The sequence below is a fragment of the Eptesicus fuscus genome, chromosome 9 (assembly GCF_027574615.1).
Source record: "Eptesicus fuscus isolate TK198812 chromosome 9, DD_ASM_mEF_20220401, whole genome shotgun sequence".
In the NCBI taxonomy this organism is placed as follows: domain Eukaryota; kingdom Metazoa; phylum Chordata; class Mammalia; order Chiroptera; family Vespertilionidae; genus Eptesicus; species Eptesicus fuscus.
The window spans coordinates 14,171,674-14,191,669 of NC_072481.1; the positions used below are offsets into that span (position 1 = coordinate 14,171,674).

At 53.9% G+C, this 19,996-nt stretch overlaps 2 protein-coding genes across 9 annotated transcripts; both read right to left on the reverse strand.

Moving 5' to 3' along the window:
- Positions 1–32: 32 nt before the first annotated feature.
- Positions 33–4,117, reverse strand: GALE (UDP-galactose-4-epimerase). 2 transcript variants are annotated; one of them, XM_028155357.2, is made up of 11 exons: positions 4,072–4,117; positions 2,661–2,786; positions 2,411–2,526; positions 2,216–2,329; positions 1,806–1,982; positions 1,417–1,530; positions 1,256–1,322; positions 1,078–1,163; positions 892–969; positions 565–679; positions 33–420 (listed from the first exon to the last, which is right to left on the reverse strand). In XM_028155357.2, the coding sequence occupies exons 2-11, from the start codon at positions 2,779–2,781 to the stop codon at positions 362–364; spliced, it is 1,047 nt and encodes a 348-aa protein (XP_028011158.2). In that variant the 5' UTR covers positions 2,782–2,786; positions 4,072–4,117; the 3' UTR covers positions 33–361. The 2 variants fall into 2 exon arrangements, with proteins under 2 accessions (XP_028011158.2, XP_008146319.2); XM_008148097.3 differs by having other exon boundaries at positions 4,068–4,108.
- A 950-nt stretch (positions 4,118–5,067) lies between these two features.
- HMGCL (3-hydroxy-3-methylglutaryl-CoA lyase) lies at positions 5,068–18,343 on the reverse strand. 7 transcript variants are annotated; one of them, XM_008148095.3, is made up of 9 exons: positions 18,226–18,343; positions 16,813–16,896; positions 15,137–15,244; positions 14,406–14,501; positions 12,849–12,997; positions 9,876–9,939; positions 8,338–8,526; positions 6,914–7,039; positions 5,068–5,714 (listed from the first exon to the last, which is right to left on the reverse strand). In XM_008148095.3, exons 1-9 carry the CDS (start codon positions 18,286–18,288, stop codon positions 5,613–5,615), a joined length of 981 nt encoding a protein of 326 aa, XP_008146317.1. In that variant the 5' UTR covers positions 18,289–18,343; the 3' UTR covers positions 5,068–5,612. The 7 variants fall into 7 exon arrangements, with proteins under 7 accessions (XP_008146317.1, XP_054576973.1, XP_054576977.1 ...); XM_054720998.1 differs by having other exon boundaries at positions 9,870–9,939; XM_054721002.1 differs by lacking the exon at positions 18,226–18,343 and adding an exon at positions 18,108–18,192 and having other exon boundaries at positions 9,870–9,939.
- Between the last annotated feature and the right edge of the window lie 1,653 nt (positions 18,344–19,996).

The window sequence follows — 19,996 nt, forward strand, 5'->3', positions numbered from 1 at the left end:
GTGGTAGGGAGAGACCGTGTGTGAGAAAACGCTCCAGTGTAAGAAAACTTTATTTTAAATACTTTGGAGAGTGCCTTCACGGCAGTATAAATTAGTGCCTGGGAGGAGGGTGTTAGTCTCACGACCCTGCCTCCCCCACTCGCTCTTGGTGGTCCCGATGGGTTCCCAGCCCCTGGGGAAGAGAAGAGTTAGAGACCATGGACTCCTCATCAACATCACCGGAGCCCTTGGCCTCATGCCTGTGGGCTGGGCGGGCCTGGCTGGGGTTTGAGGTAGGGCAGGCTCTGAGGCCCCCGGGGCCTGCCAGATGCTGGAGAGCAGCAGTTGTGTCTCTTCCTTTTCTGTCCGTGGTAGGAGGGTCTCAGGCCTGTGCGCCAAAGCCGGAAGGGTTCTGCTTCTGCCAGCGCCACAGGTCTTCACCTGTGATCGGGCGAGGCGTGTGGTCAGGTCCACAGTGGAATGCAGGGCCCCCACCCCCTCAGGTAGCCCAGTGTAGGCATCACCCAGGCCCAGTCGGCCCCTCCTAGGCCCGAGCTCGCTCCCACAGGGCGGGCTAGCACTCACACATCCTGTCTAGCCCTAAGGCTGCTGTCCAGCCCAGCTCCTGGAGGGCCAGGCTCGGGTTGGCGTAACAGGCAGCCACGTCACCTTCCCGCCGTGCCACCACCTTGTACGGGATCTGCAAGACAGGGGAGACAGTTGTAGCTTGGCCAAGCTAGCCCTGGCCTCACCCAGCCAGCTGCTGACCTCAAGAAATGGAGGTGCGGGGTGCAGGGCAGGATCTCTCTCGAAGGCACATAGCACTAAAGCAGTGCCCCTCGGGTAGGCTAGTGGGAGGGGCCAGGCCTACCACGGAGAGTCAGGTGGGACGGGGCAGGGCAGGTGGTCTACCTTCCTCCCGGAGGCCTTCTCCATGGCCTGGACCATCTGCAGCACCGAATAGCCTGTGCCCGTTCCCAGGTTGTAGATCTGCCCAGGAGAGAATAGTGTGTGGAGGGGGCGGGACTAACCACCGCCCTGTCCCCATTGCCCAGGACTCCACCTCGCTCCCCTCCCTCCCGTCGTCTTTCTCCCTACCCGGCAGCCACACTGATCCTTCAGTTTCCTCAGGGCTGCGATGTGGCCCTTGGCCAGATCCACTACGTGGATGTAGTCCCGGACGCCTGCAGAGGAGGTGGGGGGGCGGTTCAGTACAGTCTATCCCACTTCAGTCTCCCTCTTGGCTCCCACCTGAATCCTCCTGATCCTGGCTCACCTGTGCCATCCTCTGTGTCATAGTCGTTGCCAAAGACATTCAGTGCCTCCCGTCGCCCAATGGCCACCTGGGGTGGAGGTCAGGTCAGCTCTTCCCTCAACACCAGTTGCACCCCTCACTCTAGGGGTTGAGGAAATGCTCCCCCCGCCCTTCTCCCTTACCTGGGAGACATAGGGCATGAGGTTGTTGGGGATGCCCTGGGGGTCTTCACCAATGCAGCCCGAGGCGTGGGCGCCCGTGGGGTTGAAATATCGCAGCAGCACTGCATTCCAGGTCTGCGGGACACGGGTCAGATGATGGGGAGTGAGGGTACAGGCTGTGTCCCAGCTCAATGCAGAGGCCTTTACCTCTGATGTCCCCCTGTGCCTATTCTCTGTCCCTGGAAAGGAGCAGGGGGATCGGCCCTCCCCAGGTGCTGTGATCTAGCGCAGTCACTGCCGCTTCCCGAGCTCTAGCGTCCTCCTGGGTGGGCGGTGCTTAGAATCCCATCTGTAGGCTCACAGTAGGCTCATGGGGGCAGAGCCAGGGCTGGGTCCAGGGGATCCCTCACCTTGTCTGCCTGGCACAGGTCCCGGATCATTTCCTCGATGAAGTACTTGGACTTGCCGTAGGGGTTAGTACAGCCACCCGTGGGGTGGGCCTCGTCCAGGGGCAGGTACTGGGGGTTCCCATACACGGTAGCCGAGCTGCTGAATACCAGGTTCTTCACCCCGTGCGCTCTCATAATCTGGCCGTGGGGGGGAGGTATCAGTTATTCCCAGCCCCCATACTCCTTCACAGGTGGGTGGGGCTGAGGTATGGGCACTCCCATGTACAGATGGGGAGACTGAGGCAGAGAGGTAAAGAAAGACGTGTCCAAGATGGTACAGGTTTGGGCCCTGCCTGACTCTACCCCCCTTACCCACTGTTTGGCACTGCCCACCAGGCCCTCCCAGTGTCTGTCCTTGCCCCATGTCTCACCTCCAAAAGTTGGATGGTTCCTGTCAAGTTAACTCTGTAATAATCCAGAGGCTTCTGCACTGACTCGCCCACGGCCTTGAGCCCCGCAAAGTGGATGACCGCCGTAAAGCTGTGCTGCAGGGACAAGCAGGGTCAGAGCTGCTTTAAAAGACCCGGCCCTCAGCAGTGCCCCTGCCTAACTTCCAAGCCCCCCACCTTTTTGAAGAGACGCTCCAGGGCTGCCTGGTCCAAGATGTCCATCTCCTCAAACTCCAAAGAGCGGCCTGTCAGCCCCTGAACCCGCCGCAGGCTCTCAGGCATGGACCCGCCTCCTGGTTGAGCACACACAGGCCATCAAAATCAGAGATGGGGTCCTGGAGACTAGCCAGACACACACCCCTTGGAGGTGGTACCCAGGGTTTTCCTTCCGTCCCCCCCAGAAGCCCAGCCCCCACCCCACACTCACCGCGGATGGCATTATGGAAGTTGTCGATGACCACAGGGGAGTAGCCCGCCTCCAGCAGCTCCAGCACCGTGTGGCTGCCGATGTAGCCAGCCCCGCCGGTTACCAGCACCTTTTCTGCCATTGCACCTGGACCAGAACACAGAGCCTCAGAGGTGGCTGAGGCTGGGCACTCAGCTCCTTCCAACTGGAGTCTGGCCTCAGAGGGAGGCAGTAGTGCGTCCTAGTTAATAGGGTGGCTCTGGTGTCAGGTCTGGGTACCATCATGTTCTGGCCTTAGGCCTTGGAGATCCCTTATGTGTAATCTGGCTCCTGGGCCCTCGCTGTACACAGCCCCCCGACTTACTCCCTCAGGGGTCAGCTGGGAGGAAGCAGGAAATTACCAGGTGGTTTCAGGGTGGGGTCCTCTGCCAGGCAGGCCGAGCCCAGCTCTGGGGCTGCAGCACTGCTGTCCTGGCATTGGCCCCACCCCACCCCAGGCCAGCCAGGGCCAGCTGGATCATTGGGGTTTGGAGCTAAGGATCCCGCCCAACTCTAGTCCTCACTGAGCTGGCCGGTGTAGACGTGGCCTTGGCATCCACTCCCCTGCAAGGTGTGCACCCCGCCCTGAACAAACAGCACAGAGGGGATGGAGGGAGAAGGAAGCTCCAGACACTGAGGCCTTTCATTGGGGAGGCCTGGCCCGCAGCCGCCTCCTGCCAGGCTGCCTCCAATGCCTCCTGGGCTCATCCAGCTCCAAGCAACTTGGCTAAGCGACCTCGCTGTACCGGGCGCATTTTTGCATTATTTTCCTGAATTCTCCCAGCATCCTGATGAGGCAGATATTATCACTGGCACTTTACAGACAGGGATAGTAAAGTCAGGGAGATGAAGTAATTTGCCTGCGGTGACACAGTTTGTGGTAGCTGAGCTAGAATCCGGATCTCCAGGCTCCCAAGCCAGCCCCTCGCCCAAGCATTTAGCCCTTTACCCCACTGCTTCCCGCTGGACTCTGCCCTGGATGCCGAAACCTCCCCACCCCCACGCCACCGAGGTCCATGCACTGTGCGGATCCCCAGAAAGTTGTCTCCCTGGGAAGTAGAAAGGTTGGTGAAGCGGTCAACCCGTGCCGGCCGGCGGGGCGACCCAGCTCAGCTATCGCGTCCTTGGCTTCCCCAGTCTGCATCAGGGATGGGAGGGGGCGCTGGGTCTCCGGCAGGAATCTGGGTCCCGGCTAGGAGCCGGCCGCGCCAGGAGTCCCCAGGCTGGGAATGAATGACCCCTGGCCACCCCAGCCACGGCAGCGGGAGCTGGGCGCCACGGGGGCGAGCCCTGGCGGTACAGCCCGGCCCCCGAAACTCTCCCTCGCTCCCCGCGGACCACCGGCCCCTCGCGAGTCCGCCCATTCGGCCCCACACTCCCTTCCCGAACCTGCCTCGGACCGCGCGTCCCGCGCTGCCTCCAGCGGTGCCACCTCCCGCACCTCGGTCCCTTTAAGGGCCCACAGCCCACCTAGCCCCGCCTCCTCCACGCCCTCAGCGAACGTGTCAATCGGAAACCAAACTACGGGGCGCCGGGAGGACCAAGGAGCTGCGGTTGTGCGCCGCGCGCTCCCACGGAGGCCAGCAGTGGGCGGCGCAGCCCGCGCGGGAGCGGCTGGTGGAGGGGGGGCGTGCGGCCGGACCCGGGCCCGGGAGCCGAGCGGCGGAGGTCCGCCCCGTGGTGGGTGCCCGGGTCCCGCGCCAGGCGCGAGCGCTCGTTTCGCCTGGGAGCGGCGAGGGCAGCGCGCCGGGAGAGGAGGCTTGTGGGAGCCACAGGCCGGAGCGGGGCCGACCAGCCCCTCCTGGCTCCCCCGCAGGTGCTCCAACCTTTTGCATCTGCCAAGCCCTTTCTTCCGTTGTGTGAAGACACAGCGCGTGGAACCAAGGCGAGAAGGGGCGGCGCCGACCGAAGGGAATGGTGCACGTCGCCCAGAGGCCCGGGTGCTGGGAAGTCTAGTTCGAAACCCACTAAACTGGAGGGACCTCTGAACCTGAAGTAGGGGTTCCGCGCCGATTGCGCTCAGCTGCTAGTTCAGCCTTCACACAAACTAGTCCCCCAGCTGCTGGGAACGGTCCGTCTGCACCTGCCTCCCACAGTGGGTTAAAAAGTGGTTGTTTCTGTTTAAGATGAAGGTAGGGCTAGGGAATGATGTGTATGAAGGCGTGACATACTGAGTGATGAAACCCGAGCAAAGAAATAAATGCACAAGTAGGAACGAAGGTACCCAGACTTGCTCTAGCCCAGACCCAGAGGAGCACCCGGCCACCGCTGCCTGGGGGAGCTTGTGCAACAGCCCTGGTCAGAGCCAAGAGTAAGCCCAAACCACCGATTTCCAGTCACTGCTTCTGAGGCTCAGGTGGAGAAACGGAGAAAAATCCAAAGATTAGTCTGCGTTTTCCTCTCAGAGTGAGAATAAAGATGTTTTATTCCTCTGCTCTCATATATACACACATCTGCAGAGTCCTGGAATGGTTCCATGTCATTAAACCTTTAATTACAGAGCTGTTTTCAAAAATCATGTTCAGAGTGGAGATTTTTTTCAGAGGTGCTAAGTTGGCAGCCCTCAGCCCTCCAGCAAACGCCCTCTGCCAGCTCAGGGAAAAACCGTCCATGCCTTTTGTCCTACAAAGTCAGAGAGCAATGGCGCCAAGGCCATGGCAGGGTTGCGCTGTGTAGCCACCTGGCAGATGTCACCCAGAGGTAAGACTTGAGGATCAACCCAAGCCAGGGAATTGGGTCCCCAAGTGCCCTCAACTCCTGGGTCCAAGGTGAAGGGAGGCCTCTTACCCCCAAAGCCTCTCGGTCATACTTAGGTGTCCTGGGGGTGAGGAGCCTGTTCCTGTTCATGTCACTCCCATTTCCGTGTGTCCATCAGTGAATCCTCCGACGTGCCCCTATTCCCACAGTCCCTGGAGCTTCAGGTGGGCAAGGGGCTCACAGCTTACACGTAGCCTGAGCCACTTTGGAGCTGGTTTTTCTGTTAAGGGCTTGACAGATAAAGGTCCCAGCTTCCAGGAGCTTCTGGAAGTTCACACCCTTTGAGAAACAAGTTGGAAGATGCAGTAAGTCATGACATGCCCTCAACACCCAGGGAAACATCAGATTGGACAGACAACTGTGACACTAACAAAGAAAAGGTGGCCCTGGCCGGTGTGGCCCGGTTGGGTGGAGCATCCCTCTGTACACCACAAGGTGGTGGTTTCATTCCCGGTCAGGGCGCATACCCGGGCTGCAGGTTCGATCCCCGGTTGGAGGCAACCGATCAATGTTTCTCACATTGGTGTTTCTCTCTCTCTTCCTCCCTAAAAAAAAATAAAAAAATTTTTTAATGAAAAGAAAAAGTGAAGGTGCAGACAGACAGGCTCTTGTTCCTCTGATGATGGACACCAGCAAGCTGCCTGAGGTCATGTCCTTCTGGCATCGGGCCCCCTCTGTGTCCCCTTGTTTAGGATGCCTCAATCTGCCAGGCCACCACCGGAATAGGAATCTCTGTCGTCAGTCTTCCATCTCCAGGGCCTAGCACAGGGCCTGGCCCACAGTGGTCAAAAAGTACCTATTGGAGCAATGAACTGTGAGGCAGAGAGTGAAAACACCTACTGAAGGGGCCACTCCAGAAAACCTGTTCATACAATAGCTCCTACTGACTGAGGTGTACTGTGTGCTCAGTTCTGGGCTAAGCAGTCTACGTTTTCTCAGTTAATCTTCATAACGGCCCTACAGGATAGGTGCTGTTATCATTCCCATTTCTTAGGCCCAGAGAGGTGAAGTAATGTGTCAGGTCACACAGCCTGTGAGTGGCAGGACAAGGTTTTAAACCCAGGTCCGTCTGATCCCCAAGCACGGCTGCTGCGCTTCCAACCCGCACTGGCTGCCCTTACCGACCCTGACAGAGCCCTGGGGCTGTCTAATTCTACAGAGAACAAAACAAAGGTCTAAGACCACTGACGCAGTTCAGGTCACACACCTGACCCCTTTGGGGGGCTCTTTCCTTACACCCCGGTGCCTCCTTAAACTAAACTGTCAAACTCACACTGAGAGCCTGGCCTTCTCCGGGCCTGGATCACCCACACTCTGCTATCTCAAAAGTACACAATAATCCCCTGGCTCCCTTCCCTTCTTAACTGCTCCTCCTTCCCTCCTCCACTGACCCCCCAAAAAACAGTAACTACACAAGCCCATCAGCTTCTGTCCTCTGGTTAGTTCAGGGCTGTGGCCACAGGGGCGGACAAGCTTACCGTGTGAATGCCCAAGCCCTCCAGCATGTAGACCAGGTCCTCGGTGGCCAAGTTCCCCGATGCCCCCTGTGCATAGGGACAGCCTCCAAGTCCTGCCACAGAAGAGTCCACGACACTCACTCCCATCTGGAAACAAGAGGGTGGGGGCACAGGGCTGTCACTGTGGGGGCCAAAGCCGACAAAGCTGGTCCTTATAAACCTCCCAACTGCTGCTGCCTGCAATTCCATCGCAAGTTATTCGTCCCTTTGGTTTATGATTCTGTTAAAGTGAAAATCCCACTGAAAAGGAGTGTTTCTCTCTTTAGCTCCAGGCCAGTGAGTCTTTTTGGTGCTTTCTCTTGTTTCGGTCAGACACTGAGGCCTTTCACTGGGGAGGCCTGGCCTCTGCCAGGAACATCCCCACTCAGTTCCTGCAACGGTTTCAAGGTTCCGTCTTACCCTTAAGGTCTCAGCCTACAAGTCACTTCCTCAGAGAGGCCCTTCCTGATCACGGACCTAAAGTCACCGCCTCCCACTGAAGGGATTTCGGGTCCCTGTGGTTTACTGTGATTCGTTTATGCACCCTCCCTCACAAGGCTGCTCTCCAACCCCGGGACCCAGGCCATTTCCCCAGGTCAGTCATTTCCTACTCCCCGAGATGACTGTTCCCTTTCTCCTCCTTAGGCTTCTAACAGACCCTAACAACCTTGACAACCACAGCTCTGAGAAAACAGACCCAGGAAGTAACAGAATCGCCTGAGGCATGAGCCTCTCCTAAAGACAACAGCAAGGTGGTCAGACACTGAGAACGTTCCTTCTAACGGGCAGCCAGGCCATGGGCCCCTCATACAGGACCAGCCCACAGGAAGCAAGCCTCAAGGGAAACCCCATCTGAAGTTCCGCTCCGGCCTCGGGAAAGCAGCCTTAAGGCTCCCCCTCTGACCTCTGCCTACCTCTCTGCTGCCTGCTGCTCCCACAGAGGCTCGCACACTCAAACCCACATGCCATCCAGGACCAGGGCACAGCAGTCCTCCCCGGACCCTCCCTCAGTCTTACAACGCAGCGCTGCCAAGCCGCCTCTGCTCCCCTTGTTCAGCTGCTGAACTTCTTCAGGTCCTTCAGGCCTCACTCAGGCCTCTTCCGGCAAATCCTCTCTGACCTCCCAGCTGGGGCGGGGACCTTCCTCAGCCCGTGCCTCCTTCGGGCATTTGTCCTAATGCATCAGGGTTATCCCCCAACTCCCGCGCTGTCGCCCCTCACACACAGACGTAAGAATTTCTGGCTCAGGGTCACATGTCTATGTCCATCATGGTGAGCCCAGGGCCTGCCATGCAGGTACCAGCATCCAGCACAGTGAAGGCTCGCACAGACGACACACAGCTGTCCTGCCGCCACGTCCTTTGAGAAGGGACCCATGCCTTTCTCCTGGGACATGCCTGGATTACCTGCAGGGCCATCAGGGTGTTGGCCAGGGCCTGGCCATAGGTGTCATGACAATGGACAGCCAGGGCAGCCACGGGCACCTCGTGCATGACGGCCGACAGCATATCCTTCATGATCCCGGGCGTGCCCACGCCGATGGTGTCCCCCAGGGAGATCTCATAGCAGCCCATGGAGTACATCTTCTTGCTGACCTGGGACGACAAACAGGCAGTGGGAGGACATCAGCTTCCCCAAGCCCAGGGTCCCGGGCTCCGAAACAGGGGTCCTCGGCCTGTCCAGAACACCTCCACGTCTGAGCACTAACCCAACCGGGCCACAGGCCCCTTACCACTTTGAGTGGAAGGATATGCCTCATTCTTCTCGTCAGGACGCCGGGACGTCAGGGGCAGGCTCTGGGCTCCGACCCCTGTGCTTTCCCCGCACCCGGGTCTCAAACTCCAGTCCTTCCCTGACCCCCTTCACACACTGTGGCAGACCCAGCCCTGGAATCAGTAACTGACCCCTTCTTGTAGTCTGATCCTTGGTGGGGAGATCTGTGAAATCATGGGTCAGAGGTGCCCGCTTTGTATTTTAACAGAAGTACATAACTACTTAAATGTTTAGAAGCCCATTTACAAAGCCCTAAAATCACTGCAAAACCAGAGCAGTGTGAGCCCGGCCCAAGGAGATGCTTCCCTGCACCGTGCTGCTGAGAAGGTGGAGGAAGGATGTGGCGGGGCCCGCACTCAACAATGGTCTGCGGCATAAAGGAAGTGGTGAGCGGAGTGACAGCAGCCCGCAGCCTGCGGGGCAGAGGGACGGCGGAAGGAGCGGCTCTGGAGTGAGAGACGCTGGAGTAAAGGCCCAGTTCTGCTGCTCACTAGCTGTGGGACCTTGGCCAGGGGCTTAACTTCCCCGAGCTTCAATTTCTGCTTCTGAAAACAGTGGCAAGCCTTTGAAGGGCTTGGTGACAACAGGGCTGAGCCATGGAGCAGAGCAGGCACTCTCAATCCCAGGTGCCACTGCTACCATTCCTCACTTTTGGGTGCCACATGGTTTTGGGGAAGAGCAAGCAGGCTTTGGAGGTAAACGAGATGGGGGTGGAGACCTGGTGGCACCACTGGCAACCTGCATGCAAGTTAGTCAGTCTCAACAGTAATAGTGAGTTTGCTGGGTGGGTTTGAGGACTAAATACCATGAGCTCTTGTGTCGCTCACGCGCAAACTCAGTTTCCACACTGTGTCCTCAGGGCTGACTTGGTTGCTGCTCAGAGGATGTGAAGTGGCCTCTGACCAAGACAGGGCACCGCAAGAACCCTGGGGCGGGGGTGGGAGCTGGGGAAGGAGCCTTTCCAAAAAGGATTATCACCTCAATTATCGCCTGTCCACTAACCAGACTGGAAACTCAATTGGAGGCATTTACTCCGCCCACCCGGAGGGCAGGAGTGTTAACAAGGAAGTCAGTGACCCATCAGGAAAGGGTGTCAAGAGGAACCTACACACTCAGGGGCAGGCAAGGAGGCCAACCTCCCCCCACCCCCCACCCTGACACTCACACACACCTCAGCTACTTTGGCCGGGGAGATCTTCCCTTCATAGGGACATCCAAGCACACAGGAGACGTACCTGTGGGAAGACAGGGGGATGGTGTCAATGCCCCCGGTTCTTTGGTCAGCAGGGCTGAGGCAGGGGGCGGTCTGACACATTCCTGGTTAGCCCGAAATCAAATCCCGAACCTGGGCAGGAGGCCAAGTGCCCGGAAAGGCGAATTCAACGATGTGGAGCCAGAACGAAGGTCGTGCTGCTTAGTGCCGGGAGGGGGCAGTGGAGAGCCACCGCAGGGAAGGGAGGGACTAACAGGCCTGTAGTCCAGGAAGCAGGGGTGGCATAGGTTCTGGGGAGGCAGCCTGAGACCAGCAGGGAGAAGGAGCTGGAGAGGGCACTATGAGCAAACCCCTGAGCCGGGCAGAGTGGGGTAAAGCAGAGCACGGGCCAGAGTGGCTGGGGCCCATACGCACAGGAGCGGACCAGGGACCCGTGAAACCAAAGGCAGCGATAAGAGCTGGGCTGGCCTGCTCTTGTGAGCTGCCAGACAATTCATTCACTCATTTATTCAGCTGATATTTACCGAGTTGCCCACTATGGGCCAGTTGCCCACTAGGGTAGCTCAGTGAGCAAGACTGACAAGGACCCCACCCTCACAGTGCTTATTTCAAATCCGGGAGATAGCTGATTAAAGGACAATCAAATGAGTCAATGAGATGATCTCAGAAAGTGACGTGCTATGAAGGAAAGGCCAGGGAAGGCGCCAGGAACCAACAGAAGAGGTCAACAGTGGCTGGGTGACTCGGGAAGACCTCTGTGAAGACAGGACGCTGCGGCTGGGAGACGGGGACGGCCACAGGGAGAGGGTGGGGGCACAGGGCAGGGAGGACCCAGTGCAGACGCCTGAGTTGGCAGAGCAGGCAGTTCAAGACACAGAACAAAGGAAGGAACAGCTGAGGCGCGGAGAGCAAGAGGCAAAGAAGTAGGACATGCAGAGCTGGGCATGGGCTTCACTGCAGGGTCCTGTTAACTACGGTGAGAAGTTTGGGTCTTCACCCTGACCTGTTTGGCTCAGTGGATAGAGCATCGGCCTGCAGACTCAAGGGTCCCAGGTTCAATTCCGGTCAAGGGCATGTACCTTGGTTGCGGGCACATACCCAGTAGGGAGTGTGCAGGAGGCAGCTGATCGATGTTTCTCTCTCATCGATGTTTCTAACTCTCTATCCCTCTCCCTTCCTCTCTGTAAAAAAAAAAAAAAGTAGTTTGGGTCTTGGATGGAGGCGGCTCCTGTTCCCTCCCACACCACTGGGCCTGGGGCTCCACTAAAACCTTTTAGAGTCTAGAAAACTATGCTGCATATTCAGAGGCATAACAAGTATTTCCTGGTTAAATAACTTCAGCCTCAAAGATCTCAGTATATGTTTCTTTCCTGTTTTTTTTAAAATTCTCACCAGAGGATATGTTTTTTACTGATTTTGGGGGAGAGAGAGAGAAAAAACCATGGATGTGAAAGAGAAACATTGATCAGTTGCCTCCCCTACACACCCTGAACCGGGATCGAACCCACAACCTGGATATGTGGCCTGACCGGAATCGAACCCACAATCTTTTGGTGTGTGGGACGACACGTCAACCAACTGAGCCGCTTGGCCAGGGCTCAGTATATTTTTCCATTTAAATTCTCCCCCTTATTTTCCAATCACTGCTGAGCAGGGACAAGTTAAGAGAGATACTGAGCAAAGAGAACAGGCTTGGGTGCAGGCAGACCTGACAAGCCCCTGATTCCCATCCATCCATCTGCCCATTGGTTCCTGAGCACCTACTGTGTGCTAGGCCTTGAGCTGGGAGAGGGGGCACATCTGGACGGAGAGAAATGTGGATTCGGTCTAGTGGGGTGGGAGGCAGGAGGCGATTTAACAAGTAGCCAAGTGCTCCGTTAGAGGATGTCTAAGGGACTATGGGAGCCCAGAGGAGGAGCACTAACTCCCGCTGGGGGACAGAGAAAGCTCCTCGGAGAAACTGGCATCCATGAGGGGACCCGAAGGGCGAACAGGAGTTAGTCCTGACAATTAGGATACAGGAGGAAGGGAGTGCTGAGTCTATGGAAAGTGTGTGTAAAGGCCCAGAGGCAAGAACAGGTGACAGATGGAAAGAAGTTCCAGCTGGGCTGGAGGGAGCAGCGAACAAGGAGGCTGCACGGAGCAGAGGCTGACTCACACAGGGTCTTGTGAGCCGAGTGGGAAAGTCTGGAGTTGGGAGTCACCGTAAGGTGTCTAACCAGGAAGTGATGTGGTCAGATGTGCATTTTTTTTTTAATCGAGGATGTATTTTTATTGATTTTTAGAGAGAGGGGGAAAGAGGGGGGAGAGGAGGGGAAAGATGTGAGAAACACTGATCAGTTGCCTCCCATATTCACCCAACTGGCAATCGAACCCAGCGCATGGGACAATGCTCCAGCCACCTGAGCCCCGACCAGGGCCAGACGTACACTTCTGAAAGCACTCTGGCTGCGATGTGGACAGCTGTGTGACCTTCCAGCAGACTCTCCATCCTTCCTGAGCCTGTCTCGTCACCTGTAAGTGGGGCCAGTCCCCTCCTTGCTGGCCAGCTGTGAAGTTACATGTGACGATTCCTGGCACTGCTGCTATTAAAGATGTGTCTTGGAGACTTAAGAGGCCGAGGGGACTCTTTGGGAACGTGTGAAGAGTTGGTGGTGTGGCCAGGAGTAAACTGACCTCCACAAAACGTGTCTAGTGTCCTGTCCTACTGGGTTTCCTCTGGTGAACTGACCCAAAGATCAGGTTTGGAGAAAGCGCTTGCTAGGATTTCTTCTGACCACATCTGCTCTGGGAAGGATGTCACGGGGTGGAGCTTAGGCTGTCTGCCCACAGGATGAGTTGTTGTGGGGGAGGGTCACTTGGGTCAGAGTCTGGTACTGGCCAGAATGGTACTGAGGAAAAGTCAGGCAGCACCGATGTGGTCTGACTCACCCCCGCACAGGGATGCCGGCTGCCTGAGCTGCCTTCAAGATTTGGTCAAACCGCTGCAAACTCTCATCTATGGAGCAGTTGATGTTCTTCTTGGTGAAAAGCTCAGAGGCAGCTCCGAAGATGCTCACTTCCTTGGCTCCAGCAGCCACCTGCCAACAGCCAGGGGAATTCCTTTTAGCGTTTTCCTCTTCAAGGAACCCCAGAGTGACAAAACCCTTGTCTTACCATGAATTTTATGATATATGAATGTTATGGATTGAATTTTGTCTCCCCAAAAAAGGTATATTGAAGTCCTAAACCCCAGTACCTCGACATGTGTTCTTATTTGGAAACAGGGTCATTGTAGAAATAATTTATTAAGATGAGGCCATATTGGTTCCTCTCTAATATGACTGGTGTCCTTATAAGACAGCGGCCATGTGAAGACAGAGAGACACGAGGGGAAGGCCAGTGAAGATGGAGGCAGAGATTGGAGCGATGCACCTACAAGCCAAGGATGCCAACGATTGCTGGTGGTCACCAGAAACTGAAGAGAGCATGGAACAGAGTCACCCCAGCGCCCTCAGAAGAAACCAACCCTGACACCTTGATTTCAGACTTGTAGCCTCCAGAACTGTGAGAGGATACATTTTTGTGGTTTTCAGTCACCTAGATTTTCGTATTTTGTTATGGCAAGCCTGGAGAATTAATACAGTGAGTTATCCTATATAATAAAAGCCTAATATGCTAAATGTCCAGTCATCCGTTCAACCATTATCAAAGCATAATATGCTAATGATATGCTAAGGATGCTCAACTGCTCGCTATGATGTGCACTGACCACCAGGGGGCAGATGCTCCAATGGTAGGTTAGCTTGCTGCTGGGGTCTGAATGAGTGAGAAGGGCTAGACACGCCCTGGAGCCCTCCTTCGGTCCCTCCCCAGCTGGCCAGCCTCCCACATCACTCCCTGGCCCCAATCGTGCACCCATGGGTCCCTCTCCCCGCCGAGTGCATGAATTTCATGCACCAGGCCTCTAATATCTCAATAAGAAAGAAACCTTGGTCTTCCCTCAGAGACCAACATTGCCCCTGCCCTCACCATTCTGGAAGTCAGTCACTCCTAAAAGAAGCTTTGCCTCAATTTGGAATCAATATCTCCAATGATGTTCTCATCTAAAGTTATAAGAAAGTTGGCAGATTCTAGCAACTACTGTTGAAGCTCTGTGGAGTGCTTGCTTACCTTTCTTGAAAGAGAAAATGGGTAAGAGCAACAAAACTACCATTGAGTAAGCACTTTTCTACCAGGCTCTTGCTAAGAAATTCATGTGCGTTTTCTCTTCTGAAATCTTCACAATGTTACCCTATCATGAAGCCTATTTTATAGGCGGAACCTGAGGCCTGTCAAGACCAGAGACCGGGAGTGGCAAGGCCAGGACTGCCTCAGTCTGTCTGACTGTGCTCATCCCCACTGGAGACAGCCCTCAGACAGATGTCCCAGGACAGGGACCGAGGCCCAGGGACAAGGCGGGACCAGTGCCATCAATCTCATTTCAGGGGCCCCCACCAACAAGCTTACCGCTGCCTGATAGCCTTTGAAATTTGGGGTCAGGACTGGGTAGTTGATGCCAGGAAACTTCTGGATGCCCTTCAGGACTTCGCTGTGGTCAGCCATCTGGAACCAGGAGACACGGCAGAGGCATCACCAAGGGCAGGCGGAGAGCTCAGGTACAAAAACCGTTTGTCACAAGATCTCTGTCCTCCAGGCCCTTGGAGAATGAGTCCTTCCGCAGAGCTGGGTCTCCCCAAGGCTTTTATCATTTGTGTGACTGCTGATGGGCCAGGAGGCCCCGGGGTGTGGGCAATAGCCCCAATTCCTCCACATGGCCAATACTGTCAGCTTTACATAGCCGTCACCGCAGTAACAACACTGCCAGCCGTGACTGAGAACACACGCCAAGCTGGGCACTGGGCTCAGCTCCTCTGTGTTATCACACTCAGCTGGAACAGGATTTCTTCCCCACAGACTGACTCTGTGAAGCAGGCAGAATCCACAGGCCAGGCCTAGAAATTCTAGATATCCAGGGCCAGAAGGGGTCACCTGTAGAGGGGATGGCCTTAGCAAGGTCACCAAGCAATTCGAGGGCAGAGTCCAGACTGAATCCAAGCCTCCTGCCTCCCAGGTTACAGACCTCTGAAAGCCAGAGACCAGGAAACCTACGTTCCTGACTTCCACTTCCTCTTCCAGGGCAAATGCAAGCCTTTCCATCCCTCACATCTGAACACCCCTCACTGAGGGCGGGGGCTCACCTGAGGAACCCACTTGGGAGACACAAAGCTGGTGGCTTCTATCACGGGGAGTCCTGCTTCAGAAAGCATGTCTATCATCCTGATTTTCACGGGAGTAGGGACGATACTCTGTAATGGAAAGACAAACACTAGAAGAGACAGCTCAGCAAAGTTGGGAAGCAAATGGCCTCAGAAAGCAGTGCCTGTTAGTTCAAAGTTTTTGCTACAGAAAACACTTGACTATCTCAACTTTTAAATACTAATATGAATTCACATGTAATCCTCACCAATAGATAGGGTACAAAGCGTCTTCAAATTCTACAGATAGCATTTTGCAGCTTATCTGAAAGGGAGTTAATACTTACATGGAAACCATATTTTTCTGCCATACAGGCTTTTTCTTAACTAAAAGTTTGTTAATTTATTGCCCCATCATAAACAAACTGAGAGCAATGTACCCTGGCCTGAAAGGGCAGAGATGGCTAACCTTATGGTTCTTAGGAGACGGGGCCCCCAAAGTATTACATCCTCCTTTTCCATCTCCCAAGTGGCACAGGATCTCATCCTCACATGGTCAGCCTACTGTCTCTCTCCCTCCCTCCCCCACCATGTCTAGTTGCTAAGCAGCTTCTATAGATCCTTCTTTCCAAATCTAATACCATTGTTCCACTATCCCATGTATATAATGGCCCGGTCTCACTCCACCAGTTCATCCCACAGGAATCATCCTAGAACACTTTCCACTGTCTCACTCTACCACTCAAAAGCCTTCCGTGGCTCCCTGGTACCTACAGGACCAGGTAAAAAATCCTAAGGATTTCAAGTCCCTCCATACCCTCCCCCACGATTTCTCTTGTACTGCTTTAATGTAATCTATTCCACAGGTAATTTTGAGAGCGCTTCATATTCCAGGGATTGTGCTAGGTGCTAGGCGGTGCTGCAATGAGCAGACAGACATGATTCTGCCCTCAGGGGACTTGTAGTTTTGTTTCTAGCACGTGCTCAACATTAAAATTAGGCTGGTCATACTTAAGAAAGCTTTCTTAATGCAAAAATAGTTAATACATGATTGTTTCAAAAACACATGCCAAAAAAAAAAAAAAGAAAACCACCCTTAATACCTTCCAGATATGTAACTTTCTAGATCTGTGAAGTCCAGTATGTTAGATACTAGCCGTACATGGTTATATAAATTTAAATGACATGAAGATAAAAATTCATGCTAGTCACATTTCAAGTGCTCAATAGCCACATGTGTTTGTCTAGTGGCTACCACATGGGACAGCTCAAGTCTGGAACATTTCTATCTTACGGGAAGTTCTACTGGACAGCACTACTCCAATTTTCTTCAGGTGGTAAGGAACATCCCCAAGGTTGAATCTTTGCATGTAGCCTTCATGACTTCCTTTGGATAAATCCTCCTACATGGAATTGCTGGATCTAAGGCATGCCCTCACCTTCACACCCCACCCCCCTGGGCCTTGAAATGGACCTGGGACTATCACACCTGTTGCATCACCATCGTAGACTGTTTAGCAGTCACAGGAGCCTGCCTGTTCTCCCCACCAAGCCCTAGGTTGGGCAGAGTGATCATGTCTTGCATGGATAGCTCTGTCAGTCCATCCCTGCTGCACCTACCCTACCACACAAACTCTCAACGCTCAAAAACAACTACTGCGGTTGATTTCCAACTTTACCTTTTCATTTTGTAGTCCATCTCGGGGACCAACTTCCACAATTTTCACCCGCTTTGGGAACGTACTCACAGATGAGGTGCTGACCTTTGGTTTAAAAGAATAAACAAAAATTAAAACAGGAACAGACTGTCACAATTCCCCAGGGGGTGCACACACGCTCACACACACAAGAGGAAGAGGCGATGTGACCACCCCCCCCCCCCCTTGGGAAGGAATGAAAGCACTTTGGCTTTTCCCACGGGGACTTAGGGGGCTTGCTGTGCAATATATTAGAGTGGTGTTTTACCACACTTTTTTGGGTAAATTTGTGAACTCATTATTTATTTATTAAAAAATATTTTAACTGGCTTTTATTTATTTTTTATTTTTTTCCCCACCCCCAAACACCTTTTTAACTGGCTTTTAGAAAGAGAGAGACATCGACTTGTTGCTCCAACTCATTCATGCATTGATTGATTCCTGTATGCGCCTGGATCCGCTCAGACGCCTCTAACCAACGGAGCCACCCCACCAGGGCTTGGAACTCATCTATAATAATAAAAGCGTAATATGCTAATTAGACTGGATGTCCGGACCGATGACCTTCCAGACAAATCCGGGGCTGCAAGGGAAGCTGGTGCAGGCAGCCAGGGGAAGGAAGGCCTACTTTTGCCCGAATTTCGAATTTCGTGCATCGGGCCTCTAGTTATTGTAATGCTTGAACAGATGTAAACACCTAACTTACACTCCTCTTCATTCCTTTCTCCCTGTGTGACTAACTGTGGATGTTGCATAATGAAACCAAATAAACACATGAAGTGTGGGGGGAAAATTCCCCAGTGGGGCAAATCTGAAGGGATGGATCCATCTTCACGAATACTGGGGCCAGAAGCAACACTGCTCACCATTTAACTCACCTTGGGTCTGTTCTAGAATTAAGAGCAGAAGGAATATTTCACTTAGAAACAGAAATAAACAAGAGCCGGGCTGGGCTCCCCGCGCAGGCCCATCCCCAACTTCCTGCGGTCCGGACAGTCCCCACTGCCTAACAGGTGAGCCTGTGGGCGCCGGGCGGGCGGGACGACCTCGCTTCTCCCACCCGGAAGCGGAGGGTATTGGTGACACTTCACTGAGCAAGAGCCCGAGAGTCCGCAGCGCAATTACAGGGAGGAAGGTGCCAGGGTCACGGGAAAGAGCCCTGAACAGGCCATTAGGACACCGGGCAAGTCGCCCCCCCCCTCCCACCTGGGCCTCAGTTTCCCTCATGACCCGCAAGGGATTTGGGGTACACAGGGTCTTAAAACTTCAAGGTCCACCTGACTCTGGCCCGAGGAGCTCTCTGGCTTCACTGCTCAGAACAGCCCACACGAGCCACGCCCCCGACCCGAGCGTCACGGTGCAGTGTGGCCGCCCGCCCCCGGGCGGGGCACTTACAGCCCTGACGGACGCCAAGCCCACCAGCCTCTGCCGCATCGAGCCCCTCATTGTCGCCATCATGGCTCAGCTGACCCGGCGGAGGCCCGGCCGAGGCCCACGTGACCACCCACCTCCAGGTGGGCGTGGCCCAGCAGTGACGCCGGCGCCCCACCCTGGCCCCGCCCCCAGCCCCTCCGCCTTTATTCCTCCGGGCCGGCTCTTCCCACCCGTTCCGGGGTGTTTTTAAGCTCCGTTTCTTTGCCAGGTGAAGTGAGACGCTAGGACTGTAAAGATGAACAAAAATTAGCCAAAGTTTCTGTCTTCATAGGTTTAGAGTCTGGAAGGTGTGGGAAGACAAGATACTAATAATGTCGATGGAAGAATGGGCAGTCTATAGAAAACTCTTAACCGTTTATTTGAGCCAAATTTTGAGGACATGTCAGGAAGCACAATCTCAATGGATTAAGTAAATGCTCTGAAGAATGGCAGTTTTTGAACTTTATACATTAGAATCAAAGAAGGAGCCGTAAGGAGGGTTATATGAAATCTATTGGTGGTAGATTAAGAAGGCACAAGAAACAAAACAAAAAAACTACCAAAAAGAAGGCAGAAGAAAGCAGAACAGGAGGAAATCCCTAGGACTGGATTAAAAGCAAAACAGAGAGACACTTCCTTTACATCGGTGGGTGCAGGACAGTTAATAATTAACATGCACAGTACACAGAGATGGTGTGTGGTCTCCTGCTCTGTAGTCTTGTGCTTTGGTGCCAGAAGTTGTGCCTCTGACATTTCCAAGTTACGTTATACTAGACACACAAAGACAATAAATATATAGGCTCAACGTACAAACTGACCTTTGTCAAGTAAGCTACAGGCCTGTGATGCGACTAACCACTATGACCCACTTTAGTTAGGAGTTTTTATGTTCAGACCATCCTGTATGGTTACTTGCAGTCACCAGTTTGTAAGGCCTGCCATGCGCCTCCTCCCTCCCCGAGGTGTCAGGTTTAGTACGTGGCCCTTTTTTTATTATATGATACTTGTATAATTACTACCTTTCTCAATAAGATGAAGCTTTGCTATTTGCCACACACTGTTTGAGTTCTTTGCATGTATTAACTTATTCGTCATTATCTTCAGAATTCAAACGCCGGTAGTTGACTCTAGAGCAGTGGTTCTCAACCTTCCTAATGCCTCGACCCTTTCATACAGTTCCTCATGTTGTAGTGACCCCCAACCATAAAATTATTTTCGTTGCTACATCATAGCTGTAATTTTGCTACTGTTATGAATCGTAATGTAAATATCTGATATGCAGGATGTCTTAGGCGACCCCTGTGAAAGGGTCGTTCGACCCCCAAAGGGCTCGCGACCCACAGGTTGAGAACCACTGCTCTAGAATGAGTTAGACATCCAGGTAAAAAGGATACAAGAAAAGCTTTCCAGCCCTAGCTGGTTTGGCTCAGCGGATAGAGCGTTGGCCTGCAGACTAAAGGGTCCTGGGTTCCATTCCGGTCAAGGACACATGCCCAGGTTGTGGGCTCAATCCCCAGTATGGGGCGTGCAGGAGGCAGCCAATCAATGATTCTCTCTCATCATTGATGTTTCTCTCTCTCCCCCCTCCCTTCCTCTCTGAAATCAATAAAAATATATATTTTTTAAAAAAGCTTTCCAGACAGAGAGCATAGCATATGCAAAGACATTGAATGCTTAGAGCAGTGTTTTTCAACATACATGTTGTGGTCATAATATCAACTAGTGGATACCAACTTGAAAAAAAAGTTGTGCA